Source organism: Mytilus californianus, unplaced genomic scaffold, assembly GCF_021869535.1.
Source record: "Mytilus californianus isolate M0D057914Y unplaced genomic scaffold, xbMytCali1.0.p SCAF_6, whole genome shotgun sequence".
Taxonomy (NCBI): domain Eukaryota; kingdom Metazoa; phylum Mollusca; class Bivalvia; order Mytilida; family Mytilidae; genus Mytilus; species Mytilus californianus.
In genome coordinates this window covers 63,400,381-63,425,093 of record NW_026262712.1, presented here as the reverse complement: position 1 = coordinate 63,425,093, position 24,713 = coordinate 63,400,381, and the positions used below count along the sequence as shown (strand labels likewise).

General features: G+C 31.0%; 2 protein-coding genes across 4 annotated transcripts in view; one reads left to right on the top strand and one right to left on the bottom strand.

Annotated features, from left to right (window-relative positions):
- The window catches only part of LOC127704719 (nuclear receptor ROR-beta-like), a 30,385-nt gene extending 7,309 nt beyond the window's left edge, over positions 1 to 23,076 (top strand). Inside the window, exons 3-7 of the mRNA XM_052208918.1 lie at positions 1,039 to 1,180; positions 2,440 to 2,999; positions 3,894 to 4,122; positions 6,284 to 6,508; positions 11,063 to 23,076. Of these exons, the coding sequence (XP_052064878.1) occupies positions 1,039 to 1,180; positions 2,440 to 2,999; positions 3,894 to 4,122; positions 6,284 to 6,508; positions 11,063 to 11,313 (1,407 nt within the window). The 3' untranslated portion in view covers positions 11,314 to 23,076. The remainder of the gene's footprint in view (positions 1 to 1,038; positions 1,181 to 2,439; positions 3,000 to 3,893; positions 4,123 to 6,283; positions 6,509 to 11,062) is intronic.
- LOC127704734 (U1 small nuclear ribonucleoprotein A-like) overlaps positions 1 to 24,713 on the bottom strand; it is a 1,100,970-nt gene that overhangs the window by 130,544 nt on the left and 945,713 nt on the right. The gene's annotated exons all lie outside the window — the stretch shown is intronic.

Here is a 24,713-nt window from a genome sequence, read left to right as displayed (position 1 = left end):
TTTTATCTGTTTTATTTTATTGGTATGGAAACTAAATGGTCCGAATGTAACTTGAATATTTAGGTTTGGTGCAAATGCATGCAGTTTTTATGAAACAACTTGCTAAAAATTCATGCATTTCATGAAAACACTGTACTACCCTAAAAAGTATGGTACAACATGAAAATGGAACTTTCTCTGTACTTGTTTTGTGCTGGTTTTCAAATCAATGTTTTCAAGAAATAACAGTCTTTGCTTTTTACAATGAAATTTTAAAAAGCCAGTGTCCTTTAAAGCTTGATTCTCTTTTTCAACTTTGCAAACTTGTTGATGTAATTGGTCAGTAACTGCAGTTTTGACAATTTTCAAGAATAAAAATGCTGATACAAGTAACCAATCAGCACTATCAAATTGCCTCATTGACAGCTTTGGTAATCTACATGGATAGGCCTTAAGAAACAATTCCCTGGGTGTCAACAATCAGAGGTAAAAATAGTCTTTTTCCATTATACATTGTATAATTAACATATAAGCAGCATTACATGTACTTTTCATTCTAGAGTTATTTTCATTTTATTATACATGTATATATTTGAAAATTAGATGTACAGTTGTCAACTCTCCAAATATCAGCTGGAACCTCCCAAGAGAGAGGTTAAATCTGCAATTTCAAAAAAGTCTTTAAATTTCTCCTGGCAACAGTAATCATGGTAATAAATTATCCTGAAAATGGTTAGTAATTTTATTGTAAATAGAAAGTCAGTACAACCTTTAACATTCATGCGTTCTTGAATTAACTACTTTGTCTTTAAAAGCTATAAAACAAAAGCAAATAATATATCATCTTGCTACAGATTCCAATATTTTACCTCCATCATTCAAAACATCTATTGTTGTATTCTCTCCCTGGAGGGAAAATACAGGAATTATTTCACCTGTGAAATATCAGTTTTTATTTTGTCTTTGAAATCAAGATGTGCTGACAACATTGGCATTAGCCCATTTGAACATATTTGAAATGTCAGTAGTATATTGAATCTGTTCTATCTTTTACAACAGGGTTTTTTTAGAAGATATTTACAAAGGAAGGAGCCATATAAATGTATGAAGGAGGGTCAATGTGAAATAACAGATAGAAGAAGAGGAAATTGTTCTGCTTGTAGAATGCAGAAATGTGTAATGGTTGGAATGTCTAGAGATGGTAAGATATATCCAGGGGGAGTATGAGAAAACAGATATAATATATCTAGAGAGAGTATGAGAAAAACAGATAGTAGATATCCAGGGGGAGTATGATAAAACAGATATAATATATCAAAGGGGAATATAAGAAAACAGATACAAGATAATCAAATAGAGTATGAAAAAACATACATAAGATATCCAGGTTGAATATGAGAATATATCCAGGGGAAGTATGAGAAAACATATTTTAGATATCCAGGGAAGTATGAGAAAACAGACATACAATATCCAAAGAGTGTATGAGAAAACATATATAAGATATCAACGGGAAAATAAGAAAACATTTAGATATCTATCAGGGGTAAGAGAAAACAGATAGAAAAATATCCATGGGGAACTTATTTAGATATCCAGGTGAGTATGATAAAACAACTTTAAAATATTCAGGAGAGATTCAGAAAAGAGATATACATTTGTAAGATATCCAGAGGGGATGTGAGAAAACAGATATAAGATATCTAAGGGGTATGAGTAAATAGATATAAAATATTCAGTGGGAGTATAAGAAAAAATATGTTAAATATACAGAGCGAGTAAGAGTTAACTTATACACAAAACTGTTCAATTAAAAGGTACCATAAATTCAGAAAGTAGTGTGTGAGATTATACTTGCGACTTTTGAAGGATGGACACAAATGCAAGATTAATTATTGAGGAAAATCTGCATACAGGTATATGTGTCAGATATCAGAATGCCGTTTCTTATTATTGCAATACTCATTCATTGGCAATATTTGCTTTTAAAAACCTCACAATAATTGCTGAATTTACATTAGATATTTAAACTGTATATTATTGCTACTCAGTCGAATTTTACACTTTTTTGTAAATTCAAAATGTACCAGGGAAGCAAGAAAACAAAGAAAAATGGGTACATATACCATATTTAGTGTTAATTTCTTGAAACCTATTAATATGATAATGTCCTCAATAAAAGTTGATAATTATAATTGAAATGTTTATAGTTATCATCAAAGTTGAATTTTTATATATATTATACATTTAAATTTCCTTACAGAATATTTTAAAAATGTCTGTCGTACATAATCATTCATTTTTAGTGTCTATCGACTTTAAAGCTAGGAATCCTGTACCGGTGCATGTATGTTATATGAATCTGATTCTTCAAAAAACTATATCCCAAGCAAGGAGCTTTAATAGTTGTCTAGGCTAATCATTTCTCATCTTAATATCTTTATTCACATCTATTTTCAGCTGTTCGTCAGGGAAGATATACCTTGACAGAAAGGACAAAAACTATAATGGAAGTTAGAGAAATTCATGAACGCAGCATGTTATCTGCTGGTTTGGACATTCTAGCAGAAGCTGCAAGTCAGAATAGAGCTGCTCTTATTTGTGAATCTCCAGGTTCATGTAATACTGAAAAAAACAATAACAATCATGGCGCCGATGAGACAAGTACTGCTGTATCCAACATTGACGCATCTAGTACTGGTCCAGTCACTGGCGATACCGATCACTCATATATAAATAGCAGTGAACGCGGTCAGTGTGACTCATTTGAAAATATAGTGACTAGTGGAGGTAGCAATCCTCAGAAAGATATACTTACTCCTACAGATGGAAAACCTTTCATTGGAATCGATTTCTTCGGGTGTGGACAACGACAGAAATCGTTATTTGATGCAAAGATTGATCTTCCACGGCAGTGTTGGCCTCAGGTTTTAAGTAACTTAGTTTCAGCTATGACTAACTTAACTCCTTTGCAGGCTAAAAGTAAAGAAGAAATACAGGCAATATTACAGGAAGGGCAGGTAACTACAATATAGGATTGATTGGTGTTTAAAGCCACTTTCAGCACTATTGTGCTATTTCTTGGCGGTCATTTTTTATTGGTGGAGGAAGCCGGAGTGGCAAGAGAGAACCACCAACCTTCGGTAGGAAAACTGAAATCCTAGTCAATTAAGATTGGAGTCGAGCGTACCTGCCAGTGTGGGATTCGAACTCACAACCTCAGTGTTGACTGGCTAGTGATACAGTAGTTCGACTACTTAGACCAATTGGCCACTGAGGCCCCTACAATACATGTCTAGGATACTCCTAGAATTATTTCTTAGGTAAAACTGCTGCATAACCTTCTGAGCAATTTGGAGTTGGTGAAATTTTTGCACGATAAATGCGACTTGTACTGGCATTAGAAAACCAGTCTGCTAACCCATTCCTAGTGAATGTCATTGATCCTTATTTTAAATAGAATAGTTTATTCTTATTAGATGTAATTTCCTAATGCTTGTAGAGTAAGACTTTGGTTGGCTTGCTTGTTTTTTTTTGTATAACTGTTTGCTCAAGCATTGTAATTAAGATTGACATCTGCAAACAATATAAATAGGCGGAGTTAAACCTGTATACATTATATTTAGATTCATAACCTCCAGGATAACATCTAATTAAATTTAAGTTACAATGTATACATGTTTAACTCCGCCTATTTATATTGTTTGCAGATGTCAATCTTAATTACAATGATTGAGCAAACATTTATACAAACAAAGTCTCAATCTACAAGCATTAGGAAATTAGCTCTAAACCTTTCTACTTTACAGTTTATAGTCAAATAATATTTCTGCCTTTATGTTATTTATTATGCTCCTAAATATGTCATGTATGTAGTACAAAACAAATTGTATACTGTCTTAATTATATTTCAGCAAAAGTACGAGTTACAGAAGCAGCTATTTGGAACTTTACAATGCCTATCTAATGAGGAACATCAAGCCATTTTTGAAGCTACTGGAATTGACATTGACAACAGGAATAAATTTTTTGAAGATCATAATAAGACTATGACAACTCTGATTTTAGGTTTTATAGACTTTGCTAAAGTTATCCCAGGATTCATGGATCTCCCTGTTTCTGACCAAGCTTCTCTTCTTAAAGGTATTTTAAACTTACATACGTCATGGCAAAATCATAAGTGTTTCAAATTCAGGAGGCCATTGAATTGATTAATGTGCTTAAATAAAAGACAGAAAAGCAAAACAGGTACAAAAACATGATAAAACAAAACGTGTAGAATTGCCACACCAGTTAAAAAAAATAAGCCAAACTGGTTTTCATTTGAATACTCGACAGGTTCAGATTGATAGTTTGCTGAACCCCATCTTCTGTTAGACAGGTGCACTTTTCATGTGCATTGACACATTTTTTTCGTTTTATGTCTTTTTGCTTAGGTGCAAAATCATATTAAATGTAAGAAATAGTACTGGTATCTTTAATGTTTTTATAACTTCATGTCACAAAAATATATACATGTATATACTTGATTCAAGTATAAATAATTTTCATGTTTGAATTGATATACATGTATATTAATTAGGGCCGGGCCCCGCCGAATGTCGACGCCCTATAGTGATCAGTCTGTCCGTCCGTCCTTAACAAATTGTGTCCACTCTATATCTAGAAAACCGTTATGATTTCAAAGTTTATACTTAACATGTATATTAACCAACACCAGAGGGTGTGTCATAATGTATGTACAACTTCCTAGGTCAAGTGTCAAGGTCAAAAACTTTGGTTTTAGTTGACAACCCCATGTCCTATGGTAAAGATCGTGTCCGCTCTATATCTTGAGAACCGTTATGATTTCAAAGTTTATACTTGACATGTATATAAGCCAACACCAGAGGGTGTGTCATAATGTATGTACAACTTCCTAGGTCAAAGGTCAAGGTCAAAAACTTTGGTTTTAGTTGACAACCCCATGTCCTATGGTAAAGATCGTGTCCGCTCTATATCTTGAGAACCGTTATGATTTCAAAGTTTATACTTGACATGTATATAAACCAACACCAGAGGGTGTATCATAATGTATGTACAACTTGGTAGGTCTAAGGTCAAGGTCAAAAACTTTGGTTTTAGTTAACAACCCCATGTCCTATGGTAAAGATCGTGGCCGCTTTATACCTTTAGAACCATTATGATTTCAATGTTTATACTTGACATGTATACAAACCAACACCAGAGGGTGTGTCATAATTTATGTTCAACTTCCTAGGTCAAAGGTCAAGGTCATAAACTTCGGTTTCAATTGACAACCCCATGTCCAATGATAAAGATACAAATTTTTTACCACAAATTATTCACAGGGGGGCCCACAGAGATGGCTCCCATCTCAATGATATCTAGTTACATTTAGTTGTTTTATTTATTGAAATATTCAATGTATCTTTGTCAATCTCTCTGCATTCTAAAGAACCCTTGCAATGATTCTTTGAAGGATCTGTTGCAAGGCAAAATTTCTGTCCCTATCAAGTACCAGTATATCTTCTATTTCTAGTGGCAGTCAAAATTATTTCCCTTCACCACAGTTGACCAACTTTGCAGTGCAGATTTTTTAATGTTTTCGTTTTCACCTGTTATTGTGAAAACTATAATATTTATAGAGAAACTTAATGAACAAAAATGTTCATCTACAAATAAGTCATATGGTTGAAATAGTCACACTACTACTTATAGGAGTTTAATATTGCCTTTAAATGATGGTTTTAATAAATTTTTTGCATTTTTACCTATTATTTTGAAATGAAAAGAAACTTTAATAAGCAAAAATGAGCAGCAAGACAAGATCTACAAATAAGTCAACATGGCCTAATTCTTTAGACTATTTCTTATAGGAATTTTTGCCCTTAAATGACCAGTTTATTTATGATTTTTTGTGCTTTGGGCAAAATCAAAAACAATAGAAATGATCATCAATACAGAATCAACAAATAGGCCAACTAAGCCAAAATTGTCAGTCCACTTCTTAAAGGAGTTTTTAGCCTAGAATGATGATTTTCAGTCAATTTTCTGTTTTTGGCAAACCTATCCCAGATAGAGAGAAACTAGACAGAAAAATATGACCAGGAATTCAAGATCAAGAAAAAAGGGATTTAAGCCATAAATTTTACCATAGTCTCACAGTGCATAGTCTACAATGTTGGAAAGTGGCCATTGTGGAAGATGCACTCATATCCAGGTGAGCGACTCAGGCTCATTAGGGCATCTAGTTTATGAACCCTGCTAGATATTTTTTTGATATTTATTCTTTATATTTCAGAATCTCGTTTTGAATTTTTCATGATCAGTAGTCATGAAGCGTTTGACCCAAATACTGAAATAATGATGACATACAAAGGTGAAACTTATCACATGACCCAGTTTTGTGGATTTCTAAACAATGCTAACTTCAGGAACTGGCTCCAATTTACTCGGAAAATAAAACATTTTGATTTTACTCAGATGGAAAAAGCATTAGTCCTTGGAATCACACTCACATTTAGAGGTAAGACTTCTACGTAATTTTTAATGCTGAGGTATATTGAAGTCTCCACCATATTAATAGTCTATTTGCCAATCAGGTAATTGACCCTGTAATTTGAGACCCATTTGTACCAGTTGTTTCCCTTAGGAGTGTCAGAAATTTTCATTGACAATGAAGAGCTAACGGAAAGACCAAACTTATCTGTGTCTATTGTTTAAAATTTTCAAATCTTTTAATTTCAGTTAACCTTTTGTAAAGCTAAAAAGTTTTGATGTTAATAGATATTTCTGATTAAAAATTAGTAAACACACACCTATATATACATTTATCACTTTAAATTTATCATGCTTCGCATGACCAGAAGCCCATTTTGTCTGGTTTGAAACCAGTCAACAATTAGCAAAGGGAAACAACTTGTGTTCAAACATTTTGATAAAATCAATCAAATGGGTTGGCAATTAGACTATTGATGGCAAGGTATATAGAAAATAATCTTAAAAGTTAGAAATTATTATACAAACTACCCAACAAAAACTTTATGTCTATCTAGGAATGGCTTTTTATGAGCTCACCTTTCCGAAGGAAATGTGAGCTTTTGCCATCACTAGGCGTCCGTTGTTGTCTGTCATCGTCCGTCTGGTGTAAACTATTTCAAACGTCTTCTCCTCTGAAACTACTGAACCAATTCCAACCAAACTTAAGCTGAATGATCGTTAGGGTATCTAGAATAAAGCTTGTGTTTTATTTTCTGTTTCGTCAAAAAACATGGCCGCCATGGCTAAAATAGAACATAGTGGTAAAATGCAGTTTTTGGCTTATATCTCAAAAACTAAAGCATTTAGAGCAAATCTGACAAGGGGTAAAAGTGTTCAATAGGTAAAGTTCTATCAGCCCTGATATTTTCAGATGAATCTAACAACTCATTGTTGGGTTTGCTGCCACTAAATTGGTAATTTTAAGGAAATTTTGAAGTTTTTTTGGTTATTATCTTGAATATTATTATAGATAAAGATAAACTGTAAACAGCAAAAAATGTTCAGCAAAGTAAGATCTACAAATAAGTTTATGTGACCAAAATTGTCAATTGACCCCTTAAGGAGTCAAGGTTGGGCGGTAAATACCACGCCTGGTATTTACCAGTGGTATTTACCGGTATTTACCGCCCCGGTCAATACTCCTCAAGTGGTCAATACTGGCAAATACTGGACAATTGAAATTTTCATGGTTCTTTTGACAGATTTTACTATCAATGTTAGTTAAATCTTAGTTGATAGAGGAAATTATTTTAACTTTATTCATATGGCATGATTCAGTTTATAAAAAGGATTGATATTGGTATGTTTTATCAACTATTAGCATGAATAATGACGTATTGATCAGTTCTTATGGGTAATGATATAACATAGTTTATAAGGAATGGATATAAAATTGCTATATCACAGTGTTCTCCCCAGATATTTCATATAGCATCTTGGTAAACAGGGAAATTTGAAATACCATCTTGTTTCTAAAAATTATAGCATCACATCCATAACACAACGCATAAGAAAATCACATTCAAGAAATATACCATCACATTACCATGATGCTAAAAGGCCCTGGGGAGAACACTGATATCAGTTATTTCAACATGTATAAAATATATATATATTTTTTTTTCTTGACAAGGTTTGATTTTAACAGGTAAATAGAATTACAGGTGACTAGATTATCAGGGCATTACCTTTTATATGGCAAGCAGGTGTCAAAAGTTTATTCAATATTACAACTGTCCCTTAATAAATGTTGACATAACAGGAAAAAAGTCATAAAAGTTATTTTTGAAGACTGTTTAAAACAATTATTTTATTCCTGACTATTCAACTGCATGATAAATATCTTCTAAAACTAAATACAGAAAATGGAAATTTTGAAGGATCTATACTTTGGCTGCTGTTTTTCTTTTTCTTTAATTTTATTCTAATAATCACTGTCCATGATGTGTTCATGTAAAATTTCAATTTATATAAGAAAAGATATCATTAAAAAAGTCTAATTTTGAAATGAAAACTTTCATATTTTCATGACTAACAGTTATTGAATGTAGGGCTTAATATCACAGGACAGAAAGTCACAATGCAATTTTGAAAGAACTGTTCCTTTGATTAAGAAAAGACTAATTTTTAAGACATTGTTTTATTACATTTGATGAAATTACTGTTAAGAAAACAAGCTGTCATAGTCTTTTTCTTGACTGGCTTCATGGTACCAAGAAATATCCTTTGTAGGATTAATATTTAATAAATCTTCATTTAACCATGTTCATTATCAATCTCATAAACATTACAATGAATTCATTTCAAGGATTTTCCCTTACATATTCAAAAAATTGTTAACTAATTAATTGTGACTTTTTGTCCTTTACAATGTAGTAAATAAGTGACTTTCTGTCCTGTTAATATATTTGTCCATTTACCATGTAGTTGACCAGGTAGGGACTGTATTTAATAGTAATATCTTATCAAAATTTCAATTGACCAGTATTTGCCAGTATTTCCCCGTATTTACCGGTATTTACCGCCGGCCTGGTCAATACTAGTATTGACCGCTTTTTTGCCAACCTTGTAAGGAGTTAGTTATTGCCTTTTAAGGACAATTTTACACAATTTGTTTATCATGTTTTCTAACTTTAAAAAATCTTCTCCTTTGAAACTACTGAACCAAATTAAACCAAACTTTAGCTGAATGATTCTTAGGTTATTTAGAATAAAGTTTGTTTTTTATTTTCTGTTTCCTCAGAAAACATGATTGCCATGGCTAAAAATAGAACATAGGTTAAAATGCAGTTTTTATATCTCAAAAAAAGGAAATCAGGCAAGAAGTTAAAGTATTCATTAGGTCAAGGTCTACCTGCTCTGAAAGAAAATATGACAGATACAAAGAACATTTAAATGGCATTTTTAAGCCACTTATTAATATATATTGAAAAGCAAAAATAATCATTGATCAAAGATTTAAGCAAAAAATTACAGGTGAGCGATTCAGGCTCTTGAGAGCCTCTTGTTTATACTGCACACATTTGCTGTTAAGGAATACAACTATAAAAAATTTAAGATAGTGACCATCAAGAGATCATTTAAGTTATAACAAAACAGATGATATCCAAGAAAAAAGTAAAATGACATCTAGTTTAGATATACCATTGAAAGTTCCTTTTCTGCAAACATATCTGGTTATACTTGTGATGTTGTGACTTGTTTCCACAGTAAGTTCAAACCATTCCTACAGTCAATTGTTCTATCAAGCTCATGTTGTTTGATAGAATGTTTGTCTGTCAATTACTAATATGGACACAAGAATCTTGTTAAAATAACAAAGTTCATCATCAATTAAATTTTAAATATTTAAAATGCTCAGCAAGTCTTCCATATTAAATCTGAAAATTTAACTGTCGGAAGTGGATAAAAATCTTATTAGGGAGCTACCATTTGATTTTTAGAGGGGGGGGGGGGGGGGGGGGGGGGGCTAGGATAAAATTTGAAAAAAAAGGCAGGACAGGAGTTCTGAGTTAAAAAAAAAAAAAACAGGATGAGACACTTTGCCAAAAAATAAGGCAGGATGACAATTTATGTAAAAAAAGTCAGGATAAACTAATAAAAAAAAAAGGCAGGACCGAATAGAGTGAAAATAAATGGGAGGATAGAGATTACCACTAAAAAAAATGTAGGACAAAATTTTTCATCCAAGCCCCCCATAAAAATCAAATGGTAGCTTCCTTACACTCGATGCAATGGTAGAATCTGTATTTCTCTAATTTTTGTGCTATTTTCACATTTCTTGATCGGTGTGAAAAAATATTTCTCCTCACTAGTGAAATATCTGTTCTTGGCAAATGATTGGTCGAAATTTAATTATGACGTCAAATTTTCTTGGTTTCTTCTGAATTTCCTATTGTGACATCATGAAAAAAGGCAACCATGTCTGATGACGTTACATATAAAGAACACAACTTTCTGTAAATCTTTGAAAAGGAAGGATAAAAATCATTAGAGAAACAGAATTCACCACTATAACTTATGTATTACGATACTTCTCCACTCTCAACAGTTAAATTTTAATTATTCAAAAAGCTCGGCAAGCCTCGCGCTTTAAATATTAAAATTTAACTGTCTTAGTGGAGAAATATCGTAACACACTTGTTGCAGTGGTGGAATCTATATTTATATATCAAATGAATATTCAGAAGACACAAGGTAAAGCAAGACATGGGTACATTTTCCGACAGATTAACAATACAAAATCTGAATTTTACATGTTTATTATATTTAATTTTATTTGTCTCAAAGAAAAAAAATCATTTTTTAAAATGAACTTTTTGTATACAACAAGTGATAAAAAATTACAGGACATTGGAGGTTTCAGAATAAATTGGCAAGTGTGTATCAATTCAATAAGGATTTGATTTAATATAAGGTATACAGTGAAAGAAAGGGGATATCCATTCTATATTTATTCAGTGCATACAAGCTGTCATTAAAATGATATAAAAAAGCGGCACTTGTACTAAAATTAACAAAGATTTTAATTTTCCTGTAGATCGAGCTCACTTGGAAAATCCTGATAAAGTTGAGGAGATCCAGCTGTGGCTCATAGAACAGTTAATGATCTGTTTCAAATTGCATCATGGGAAACGCTGCCAGGAATACTTCAGAAAATTAATTGACATGTTTATAGAGTTTAGAAACATCACAGAAGAATTTTTACAGACTCACAAGAAATGGAAAAATGATCCCATCATGAGGACCAGAATTCCAGCTTTAGGATTCTTCCTGTTTGAAGATGATTGATGATATTGTTGTTTATAATTGTTGCATTTTTCACTTTTGTTATAGAAACTTTTTTCTCCCATTGTTGGCTTAAAAGGACCATTTTTGTCCGTCCATTAAAAATATGTCAGACATAATGTATGAGCAGCTTGTCATGACTGTGGCTGGATGCTTTGATTTCTCGTTAAATGATATTGTTAGAGAATGTGTACTTTATAGTAATATGAGTTATTGCCCTTTGCTTGAATAAGGTTTTATCATAACTTAATTTTTGTTTGTTACCATAATATTTTGAATATCCAAACAGACAATACAAATAATGTTTTGAGGCAGCCAATCATGTTTTTAATATTGGCCATGCCAAATCAAAGTTTTTATGAATAATATTTTAAAGGAGGATTTTCAGTATACTATATTCTTTAGGGGGTTTGTTCTTTGTTTTTATTTCTATAGGGTGACTTTTGTCTCAGACGTCTATCTCTGCAAACTTGTCTTGTTTGATTGATGTCTCATTGTCAATGTGTTCTTTTGTTCATAAAATTTGATAAAAGACTAAAGTTGAAGATAATGAAATAGTCCTTGAAGTTTATTTTGAATGATAAAGTTTAACCATGTCTTTTAATGATATTAGTTCCCTTTGCAAATTTGCATAAATTACTTTTCAACTGAAGCATTCATAAAAAACTTTTGAATTTTGAATTATGTTTTTACTATTTTGTCTAGTTTTAAATTTTCAGGATATTTTGGTTTTTTTTTTTGTCTCATTTGCCTTTAGTTGATTTCTTTCAAGTTCTGTCTGTATCATTAAAGTATTGACTTGTTGGATAGTGATGGAATTCCGTCAACTGAGTAGAATTGTGTTACAAAGAGGTCAAAGTTAACTTCAGACACAAATCTGAACGATGATTCCCTGAAGGATAAAACAAAATTAAATTTTCCTTTTTGAGTTCTGAATATACACCCATTATATTAGATATTGAAAAGTTATGTTACTTAGGTAAATTATGATAGACTTCAGTTATATAACACTTAAGGACAGTAAACATTAACATTTGGGTGTGCAGACTGCAACTTTCCTTATTAATTGGGGATAACTCCCATGAGGGATACTGCCCTGGCAATTATATAATTAAATACCCAATAATGACAATCAAAGGAGTGTTAAAAATACATTCAAGTTTATATTAACATACTAAAAACCATAAAGTATTAGTGAGATTAAAAACACCTCTGACATGTATAAGAGATGCATTAGACCCTCTTGTACTTAAATACCCCATGGAGATTAAATTTCCTAACTAGATTTTATTTCCCCTTCACCCTTCCATGAATTAAATATGTAAATTAAAGGTCGGTTCAATTAAAATAAAATGATCCAAAATTGTTGTTGTTTGTATCAAAGAAAATCCAGTTTTAATCAAATTATTTAGTAGAATGTCATTGTTGTTGTAAATTTTTTAAGTAGCTATGTTAGCTAAGGATATTTTATAAATCATATTGAATTTAAATTTTTTCCAACTTCGTGTTCATTTAATCAACTTGTGGTTCAAATGTTCTCATGTTTATCAGTCAAAATTCGGTTATAATGTCAATTGGCTATTCTTATATTTTCACATAATGATGGCATGGAAAAAAAAACCCACATACATAGATGTCATACTGAATGACAAACCATACTGTTTAACATTGTAAAATGTAATTGTCCTTATTGGAGAATGATACCCCATGCAATGCAGTGGTAGTAACTATATTTACTTTTAAAACTATAATATTTAGCTAAAACCTTTATCAATAAAAGTGTGATGTCTCAGACTGTTAAATGTAAATACTTATTTGATGTAGATTTTTTAAACCGACTGTATACTCCTCTTTAGTTTATTTACTTGTTACTGCTTTATAGAAATGTATGAATTCATGTTAATAAGTTTCACACAAATTCTATATGAATTGTAATCTTAATAGTTACATAAATTATAATTTATCTATACAATTCTGGAAATGAAAGTGCAGAATGTCTGATTTAGAATAGCTAGACTCTTGTGATTTTATTTTACATTATTTTACCTGTCAGAGTAACTAACTGTGCAATAATTGATTTAAACTCGGAAATGAGTATTGTATTTATAGATACTTTAATAAATGTTTAGAGAGAATAAATCATTCGCTTAAACATTTCTGAATAAATGATTAGTTTTGGGTGAACATATGGATTAAAATGATATAACTCCAACTATAGTCAAGCTTTTTTGGCATTACATCAGTACTTTTAGAGACAGGTTTTCCCGTCTTTAGCCTTCAAGTCCAAATTTGATATTGACCTTCTAAATATCTTAAAAACATATAGTAACATATCTACAATTTGGGCATGCAACATCCATTCATTTTTAACTTGAAATAAATCTCTGTCATACATTATAAACAGATTTTCAGTATCAAATGTTAAATATTTGAAATAATACATGCCTGATTTCATGTGAAGCGTGCAGTGTCAATTATTTTTTCTTGCATGTTCCTATTACAGGAATTCATGATTAGCAATTGGAAGAAAATTAAGTGTTAATGGATGTTTCTCAATGAACAATTAAAATGTCCTCACATTGTATTGAATGTTTTTAAATATTGTAAAATTCAGAAGAAGGGTAATATTGTGTCTTCTATGAATTACTAATAAATTAGATAGTCAGAAAGGTATTAGTTTGGATATTTTAACTTAAGTATCAAGAACTATGTTAAATGTCTTTAGAAGAAGTGATATTCAGGGAATATTTGGTATTATATGTATTAATTTGTTAAACAAAGAATCTCAAAATGTTAATATGATATAATTCATGTAATAAAGGTTGTTCCAGACAAAAGTACACTGGGGTCTTTGAAGGTTGTTTTTTTAGAAGCCCCATGTTATGCTTATATACTTTCTAGACCAATGACTCATTAAAGTTTATATGCAAGAACTTTCAAAGACCCGAGATATTTTTACTGGCAGCCCAAACGTATATGTATGTTAGTTTGTAAATATTTTTAAAAAAAATAGTGCTGTATTGGCCCTTTCAAAATAAATGTTCTGTTTTCAGACCTTTTTGTCGAGCCTTCGACTTTAGTCGAAAAAGCGAGACATAGCGATCCTACATTCCGTCGGCGTCGGCGTCGTCGTCGTCGTTGTCGTCGGCGGCGTCCACAAATATTCACTCTGTGGTTAAAGTTTTTGAAATTTTAATAACTTTCTTAAACTATCCTGGATTTCTACCAAACTTGGACAGAAGCTTGTTTATGATCATAAGATAGTATCCAGAAGTAAATTTTGTAAAAATAAAATTCCATTTTTTCTGTATTTTACTTATAAATGGACTTAGTTTTTCTGCCGGTAAATATTACATTCACTCTGTGGTTAAAGTTTTTAAAATTTTAATAACTTTCTTAAACTATCCTGGGTTTGTACCAAACTTGGACAGAAGCTTGTTTATGATCATAAGATAGTATCTAGAAGTAAATTTTATAAAAAAATAAATCCATTTTTTCCTTATTTTACTTTTAAATGGACTTAGATTTTCTGCCAGGAAACAACACATTCACTCTGTGGTTAAAGTTTTTAAAATTTTAATAACTTTCTTATACTATTTTGGATTTGTACCAAACTTGGACAGAAGCTTGTTTATGATCAAATGCTAGTATCTAGAAGGAAATTTTGTTTTCTTTCAGTTAACATTACATTCAGTCTGCAGTTAAAGTTTTAAAACATTTATTAGATTCATAAACTATCCTGGAATTTTACCAAACTTGGACAGAAGCTTCTTACAATCAAAAGATAGTATTAAGAGGAATATTTTTATTGATTTACTTCCTCATTTTTGTTGAGCCTGCGATTAACAGAAAAAGTAGGCGAGACACTGGGTTCCGCGGAACCCTTAAGAATTTTTTATTTTCAAATTCTTGTGATTTGGTAGTTATGATAACTTCCCCTTTTATAGACGTATTTACACTTGTATGCAAATTTGTCCGCCATTACGTAAAATCACACAGGTTCCTGTAAACTTTGACATCATAATTCAAAACATTTGACGTCACAATTAAAAAGTGATTGTTGCCTGAAGTCAAAAGGTGATTCGGAGTAGATCTAAGGTCATTCGGAGGCAAAATTTAGCTAAATACCAAAAGTGTAAATACGTTTATCAAATCAGATTAATGGTGTGTTTTACAACAATAGTTTAATAAATATTTTGAATTTACATTGAAATTGATATTTGACATTTTCATACTTCTTAACATGATAACCTGGAAAAAAATTATTTAAAAATAGAATACAATAATTTGGTGCCTCAATAATTAAGTACCTGCCCTTATGTCATATTCTCTGTTACTTAAGTTCTTAGTGCTCAGCTCAGTTTCTAATTGTAACGAGTAGTCGGTCAACTTATCCATAGAATCACTGTATGTACATGTTCCTCTAATAGGGGTAACTTGACCTTGACCTCATTATTCATGGTTCAAAATTCAATGGTTCTCACCTACCTTGAATGTTAGCCAACCTATATGGTCTATAGAACCAATATAAGATTGTTCTTGTGTTTTGTTAACTATTACACTGTTATTCTAAAGTTAAGTACTTTTCCTGTACTGATTTATATTGTATGATTTTTTAATGTTAATTTTCATAGTCCAGTTATTGATATTAAAAGGGGGTTGAGATCTCAAAAACTAGTGTAACCCCAAAACATATTCATGAGCCCCTCCCAAGTCAGGAACCTCATCAGTGGTTGTCTTATGTCATGTGTTTGTTATCAGGAGAATTTGGTGTTGAAGGCAGATCTTTGATCATTTCTGTTATTCACAACTTTTACAAAAAATCTTACGACAAAAAATGATCGTGAGTTATACTGAAATGTTCATGACTTAGGAGTAATTTTTCTCTTAAGATTTTTTGTGAAATTGATCACTGGTGATGATTGCCAGCTTGACATATTGAATAGACATCTGTCTATCTATTGTTGAAGTGTTTATATTGCCCTCTTTATATCTTTTTAGGTATTTTTGTGCTTTTGTTGCTGTCTCATTGACATTTATCCCACATCTCTTTATATTCATGTCTTTGTGTTGGATAAACTGACCTTGAACTTACTTATGGTTCATTGATAAAGGTGAAATTTCTTAATATAAGACTTGTATTCAGTCATAATAAATTAAAAAGGCAAGAATTTTCAGTCTTGTTATCTTAGAATACATAATGTTACAGTCTTGTCAACAGAACATTGATTTGAATGGCCTGAAAGTTTAATCTTTAGTATGTAATAATGATTAATGTGTTAATTTTACTTTATGGAAGACAGATTTCATCTTATTATGCATTATGCTGATACATGTTCTATTTTATAAATAGCATCTACAGTCTATGGAAATATATATTAAAGTATTGATGATTTACATTTTATACAATTTGCACCCTAAAAATCAGAATTGTGTACCGTTTCTTTTTCTGATATATGTCATTTCTAAAAGTGTTTTTTTTTTAATAAGATCATGACACAGACATGAACATCTTAACAGAAGTTGAAGATTTATGACCCATTGACATATAAATTTATACCCAATGTTATATTTTCTCTGCGAAATTGCACCCCATTGATATATTTGACATTTAAAAAAGTTACCCGTACCAGCAATACGTCTGTGTATACTGTAAACAGGGAAATTTTCGTGGCAGTTTTATTTTCGCTGTTAGAGTGGAAACGCTAAAATAAAATGTTTGCAAATATTTCAAGGAGAACTAATTCAAAAAATGAAGACCATCTATTAACATATACAAATAACCTAGGATTATGTATACAGGGCCAATTTATAACAACAGTTTTTCAGACGACAGATCTATATCACAAATTAAAAATTTATTTCTTAATGAAAGGCAGTGTTAGAAACCAAAGATTGAAAAATGCACCATTTCTTTTTTGCCAAAAATAAATACTGCTTTTGTGCCAATTTACAGGTAATATAGCGGACACATTTTAATATAAGGTGTATCTTGAATACGAGGCTCGTTTAAGAAATGTTGTAGAGTGTGCCCCCCACCCCCCTTTGTTTAAGTAAGTGAGTTCATACCAATATATAGTGTTCACATTTTTTGAGGTGACAAATAGGACAATACATTAAGGGTTTTTCTCATTGTTGAAGGCCATACAATTGCCTATAATTGCTTACATCCACTTCAATTGAACTTTGGTGGATACTTGTCGCATTGGCAATCATACCACATCTCCTTATTTTTATAACAATTTATTCAGAGAAAAATAGAGGATATCTAATGGATTGAAAAATGGAGATAAATCATATAGATGTACCCCCAAAAAGTTTTAAAGCCAGAATCACCACAGATGTTGACAGCAAAACCATTATAAAAACACTGAATGATACAGTCAACCATGGTTTAGACCAGCAAAAAGTACAACCTCAGCATTTAAAAAACTAATATATACAATCATATTATGCTATCAAAACTAAGTTGTAACATTCTTTTTAGAAGTCTCTTTACAATATAGATCTATTATTTATACTATTTACCTGTATTAATGGCGCAATTGAAATGTATTATTTTGGTGCAAATGAAATATGATTTGTGGTGCAAATGAAGGATTTTTTTGGCGCAAAAGCAAAGAACCAAGTCAAACTGATATGAAATTTATTTTAAGGAACTGGAAATTATTGATATCGTTATATAAACATGAATGAATGAATGATTTTATTCTCATAAACTAGTACATAGCTACAGAGAAAATAACAGTTCATATATAATACATATTGTGTTTCGCATGTGTGAAAATAAATAACAATATAATAATATTACAGTTCCTCTAACCAGGAGGACAGACTTTCAATTATATGTATCGTATAAATCTACACAATTTTTCTAGTTCAACAACATTTTCAAATGAGAATATATGATTAAATTTAATAATGTTAGCATTTTTGTTACAATAATGTGGTAAATATTTTTCTCTTTCTATGTTGAAAAAATTGCATGACATTATGTAGTGAAATTCATCGCCAATATCTGTAGAGCTGCAGAGGTGACAAGACCTTTCCGATCTCGGAATAGTTTGCCACCTTCCCGTCTCCACTGGCAAACGATGATTTCCGCATCTAAATTTACACAAAGTATATAAAAAAAAACATCACTTGTGACAATTAAGTAAATGACACCTTCAACAATTTTTTAATTGAATAACCAAATTTAATCTGCTACACTTATTAATATGATCAAAAGATTGATTAATTAGCCATAATCCTCGCAGCTTCTAATTTGATCTTACTAATTTGAAAGCATTCTTTTATGTTAATAGTGAATGTTACAAGTAAACATAAATGTAGGGGTTTACTTTTACTTTATATAATTCACTTCACAAATATCTTGAAATCTTCATGTGCATCAATGAACCAACGAAAAATGTTCACTTTGTTTAATAGACAAAAAGGTTTTTGATCGACTTTCAGCACTTGCTTTACGATACATGTATGACTGTGCCATTTTAAAATAATTTACTAAATTCTGTACAGCCTTCTACAAATCGAGAATTCAAAACGGCGTGAAATTGAGTTTCAGTTGGTATATCATGAAATAAAGACTGTACAAATTTTCCCGGTTTACAGTACCTTTATATAGGAAGATCCCTCCCCCACTGTGGATCATGAGTTAAATACAAATTTTATTATATGGTTCCTAATACTTAATAGATTAAACTGTTTTGTTAATTGCTACAAATTGAAACATTCTGCATTCAAATTAGCTGAATATTTAATTCATTGAATTTAATATTGTTTATAATATTAGGGAAAAAATTTTGCCAATTTTTTTTAAAAAGAATTGACTGGAATTTTTGATAATTAAAAAGATGTTTGAAATGAAATTAAAACATAAAATAAACAAGAATATGTATTCATATGACACCAAAAGAAACGAAGTAATGGACAGCCTGACAGGAAAACATAATACTCTACAGCTATCATGAAACTGATTTCTACTGTCAGTAAATATATAAATTAAAGAAGTTTTTTAAAAGAATCAAACCTAAAATAATTAGGTTTAAATTTAAAAGATTTTTTGCTTGGGCATTCCATGTAAAAGCAGATCAAGGTTTTAATTTGATAGATATAAATAAGCTGAAACCATCATCCGCTCTGACAAAAACACAGATTATAATTTTTTGTTTTGTTTATTCTTATGAGTTTCCAGAAAATTGAAATATCAACTTTAACTTACAGTAAAGATTTTTTTCATGAAGTTTAAATTTACAAAACATGTGTAAATTAGTGAGGTTTTATTATTACCCTTTCTTATACTTTATAATATTCTTATTGTCCTTAAAGATCTAATTTAGGGGTTAGGGATATGTTCACAATTTTACCTTTTTCGTGAAATAAGGGCTAAATATAAAACCCCTCTCAATAATTTCACTTTAGGAAAATCCTATTTTATTCAATGTAAATTTATTAAGATGATCTTCCTATTGTTATGTATTACTGTAAATTCAGAAATTATTGCGTCCATTTATTATTGCGATTTTGTCATTTTAGACTAAACTGCGATTTAATTTTTGCGGTTTTGAGAAAAATCCTGTTTAATTCATATAAAAAACTTCAAAATGCGAGTTAAAATTATTGCGATTAAAACCCTGTCTCATTTTTCGCAATAATAAAAACATCGCAATAATTTCTGAATTTACAGTACTCAAAATACCTTTATAATAAATCCACTTGACATTCAATATTATATATTTTGATATGTTTTATCACTTCTGTTGCAATATTACTGGTTTATTAAAATATCAGATACAAATCATAGATATTGTGGTACTTTCATTTTAATGTTATTTTACACCCACTGTATGACTGGGAACTGCCTTCAAGTTGTCTGTTTGTTTGTCCAAGATACATTTCTGTCACATTTTTCTAAGATACTAACTAGTAAACAGAATAACTTCATATTTGATAAGCTTGAAAGTGATAAATTGTAACATGTGAGCACTTTTCACATCTACCACCTGATTGTCTATACTTTGAATTTTACAAAATGTTGGGGGGGGGGGGGGGAGAAATCATCACACTTATGTGGCGGAGTAGTCTAAGTAGTCGAACTACTGTATCACTAGCCTGTCAACTCTGAAGTAGTAAGTTGGAATCCAGCACATGGCAGGTGCCCTTGACTCCAATGTTAATTGACCAGGATTGTCAGTGGTTCTCTTTGGGCACTCTCAGGCGGAAACCCAGTTGAAATTAAACAAAAGAAATGGAACTCTTTGTTAATAGAGAAGGAAAAAAAAGCCAAGTTGGTAAATTTGAATTGTTTACATCTGTTTCTATGGGCTTTAAAAGTTTAATGAAAGTGCCTAATTTAGGATTGTATGCCTCTAATGTATGAGTTTTTAGTAAAAACTTTTTACTTAAATTATGGTATGGAGCTTTGAGATATTTGTAAACTTTTGAATTATAGACAAATTTTCACAAAACAGTCGATTGTGGTAGGTGCAAATACATGTGGATCTTTTTTTGCATAAGCATAAATTCCGCCAAAAAAAATTCCAAGGCGACAGTTTTTTGGCAAAAAATCCCCAAAATGGGCAATAATTTTATCGAAAAGAGAAAGTCGAGTACACCTTTATATGTTTAGGCGTGTTTGAGTTGACTATTCTGTCTTGAAAACGTATAAAAGAAAAATATTTGATACATCATCTCGCTTCAGATTCTATTATTTTTATATATTTAGGCTCTAGGTTGATATAATAACATTAAAAATTTACAGTACTATAAAATGAAATATATGGGTCAAATGAAATACCTTTCTAATGAGTCATAACAACAGAGAAGATGTGTTCGAATAACAAAATTTTGCTAAAAGTACTTGACGACAGACTTTTCAAGTGGATCTTAAAAATGCATAACATGTTTTTGGTGTGTTATCTAGGGTAATGAGTCTTCAACATCTGAAAATTTTTAGTCTGCCCTTCCACGAAATATTTAATTAGAATTTTTTTAAATATTTTGAGCTTTCGAAAAATTCCCCCTGACAACCGATCAGATAATAGTTTTATGTTGACCAAATGCATAAAAGTACATTAAATGATTCTAAATAGCTAGTGGATACATTTGTCTTTTAAAGTACAACTGGCATATAAGGATCATAGTGATGCTATGTGGATAAATTTATTGGTTTTCAAGAGCGAAATTGACAGCGCATCATCACTGCAATGGCTTCCATTTTTACGATTATTAAAATAAGATGGCGAAATGAGGAGATAATTTTGACGAAGTAGAATCCTGACTGTCTGGCTTCCTCCACCTATAAAAACTGACCACCACGAAAATCAACCAATCAATCATCTTTAGTCTACAGCTTGGCAGTAATGAGTTGTAACATGTGAACTTTATTTCTCATATTTCAGACACCCACTTTCTGTTTTCCAAAACTTTAAATTACAAGTAGGGGTATGATTAGAACAAATACACATGCAATCTTGTTTATTTTACATTTTATTTCTGGAAAAAGACAGCTGTTCTTCTTAGATGAATTGTGACAAGTCATAATACATGTAATTGATGATAATTGTAGATGTCTCATGGTTTTTGTGTCATATTGGGTTGCTGTTTCATTGATGTAATTCCTATATTTTCTTATATTCATAGTAGGAAGGAATGTCTTGTGTGTTGGATAATAGCATAATTTGACAAATTCTATTCATTTGTGAACATTTTAACATATATGCAAATAACACTTTGCACTCTATCCTCGGTGAAAGAAAAAAAGGATAATACATAAGAGTTTATAAGGTTTTAACTTTCTTGATATTCATGAAAGAGTGGATGGGGGGTCCTTTATTTCTTTCTTCTTTAATTTTTTAGACCATTTTTCTCTTTTCTTTATTTATTTTACCCATTATTCTTTTATTCTCTATCCTTTATTCTTTCCCTTTATTCTGTACTTTTTGTCGACTATTCTCTATTCTGTAAACCCCATACAGACCCCCATGAAATAAAACATGCACAAATTACTGTTAAAAATGCAAAAGGAATCGATTAAGAATAACTATTATTAAAAAGGTTATGGAGTAGGTTATGAAAAAATTGATGCAGACGGTAAAAGATTTAGTTTTTAGAATATAAATAAAGTTTACTATAAATTATTTCTAAAAATAAAATCAAAGATAGAACATTCCCACCAAAACCATGATATAAAGATTAACCCATTGAATAAATAAAATAACATACAATTAAATTAAGATTCATTCATAGCAATATTAAATATGTTTATTTGTTCATGTAATAGTATTTCAGCTGAGTCAATAAAACTTGTACTTTGTAAGTATGCACATTTTAGTGTCTTCCTTTGTTAAAAGAATTTTTTTTTTCTCATAAAAATGAGAAGATATTATTCCTATTGTTAAAAAAAATATAAGGGACAGGAAAGTGTAGTTTTCGTTCAAAAATTAATTTATTTAATTAAAACAATATTTTCTTATATTCATTTGTGTCTAATATGAATAAAAATCTGTGCTTTTTCAAAATGGCATGTAAAAATGGATATGAGCAAAGCCTGTCTGAATTTAAAAATGGTAGAATTGTAATGTTAAAATAATGTTTCCATAAAGATATGAATAGCATTAATGGTAAACTCATCACCATGTCTGGATTCAATTGTGAGTAATATATTTTTTGACGAGTATCAATTGTTAACAAAATTTGAAATGGAATTTGTTATTGAATTTTCCTTTGTTTATTTACCTGAATTTCAATAAAAGTTTTATGTCATATTGTGTTGATATTGAATCCAGAGCCAAGTTTTTCTTGATTAAGTAAAAATCATGGTTTTCTTGTTTAAATTGTATTACATTTTGTCATGTCCAACCCTTTAATTGCTTACTATAGGGTATGGGTTTTGCTCATTGTTGAAGGCTGTACCTAGACCTATAGTTGCTTACTATATCGTATGGGTTTTGCTCATTGTTGAAGGCTGTACCTAGACCTATAGTTGCTTACTATAGGGTATTGGTTTTGCTCATTGTTAAAGGCTGTACCTAGACCTATAGTTGCTTACTATAGCGTATGGGTTTTGCTCATTGTTGAAGGCTGTACCTAGACCTATAGTTGCTTACTATGGGGTATGGGTTTTGCTCATTGTTGAAGGCTGTACCTAGACCTAAAGTTGCTTACTATAGGGTATGGGTTTTGCTCATTGTTGAAGGCTGTACCTAGACCTATAGTTGCTTACTATAGCGTATGGGTTTTGCTCATTGTTGAAGCTGTACCTAGACCTATAGTTGCTTACTATGGGGTATGGGTTTTGCTCATTGTTGAAGGCTGTACCTAGACCTATAGTTGCTTACTATAGGGTACGGGTTTTGCTCATTGTTGAAGGCTGTACCTAGACCTATAATTGCTTGTTATAGGGTGTTTTTTTACGACAGCAATTTTTTTTTGGGATCGTATAATGGTATGACGTAATCTACGTCTGCGTCGTCGTCCGAAGACACATTGGTTTCCGGACAATAACTTTAGTTTAAGTGAATGGATCTTTATGAAATTTTTAGTTCACCGGGGCCCCATGTGAGCTTATGCCATCACTTGGCATCCGTCGTCTGTCGTCCCTTGTCGTAAACTATTTCAAAAATCTTCTCCTCTAAAACTACTGGGCCAAATACCTTCAAACTTTAACTAAATGTTCCTTAGGGTATCTAGTTTATAAATTGTATCCGAAGTTTGATCCATGCAGTTTTTGGCTAATATCTCAAAAACTAAAGCTTTTAGAGCAAATCTGACATGGGGGTAAAATTGTTCAATTGGTCAAGATCTATCAGCTCTGAAGTTTAATGTTAGTATTTTGAATATTATTATAAATATATATAAACTGTAAGCAGCAATAATGTTCAGCAAAGTAAGATCTACAAAAAAGTTAATATGACCATAAATGTTAATTGACCCCTTAAGGAGTTATTGCCCTTTAAAGACAATTTTACACAATTTGTTCATCAAGTTTGCTAACATTTAAAAATCTTCTCCTCTGAAACTACTGGGCTAATTACCTTCAAACTTTAAACTAAATATTCCTTAGGGTATCTTGTTTACAAATTGTATCCGAAGTTTGTATCCATCGACAAACATGGCCGCCATGGCTAAAAATAGAACATAAGGGTCAAATGCAGTTTTTGGCTTATATCTCAAAAACTAAATCTTTTTGAGCAAATGTGACAGGGGTAAAATTGTTTAATTGGTCAAGATATATCGGCCCTGAAATTTTCAGATGAATCGAACAACCCATTGTTGGGTTGCTGCCACTGAATTGGTAGTTTTAACAAAATTTTGCAGTTTAATGTTAGTATTTTGAATATTATTATAGATATATATAAACTGTAAGCAGCAATAATGTTCAGCAAAGTAAGATCTACAAA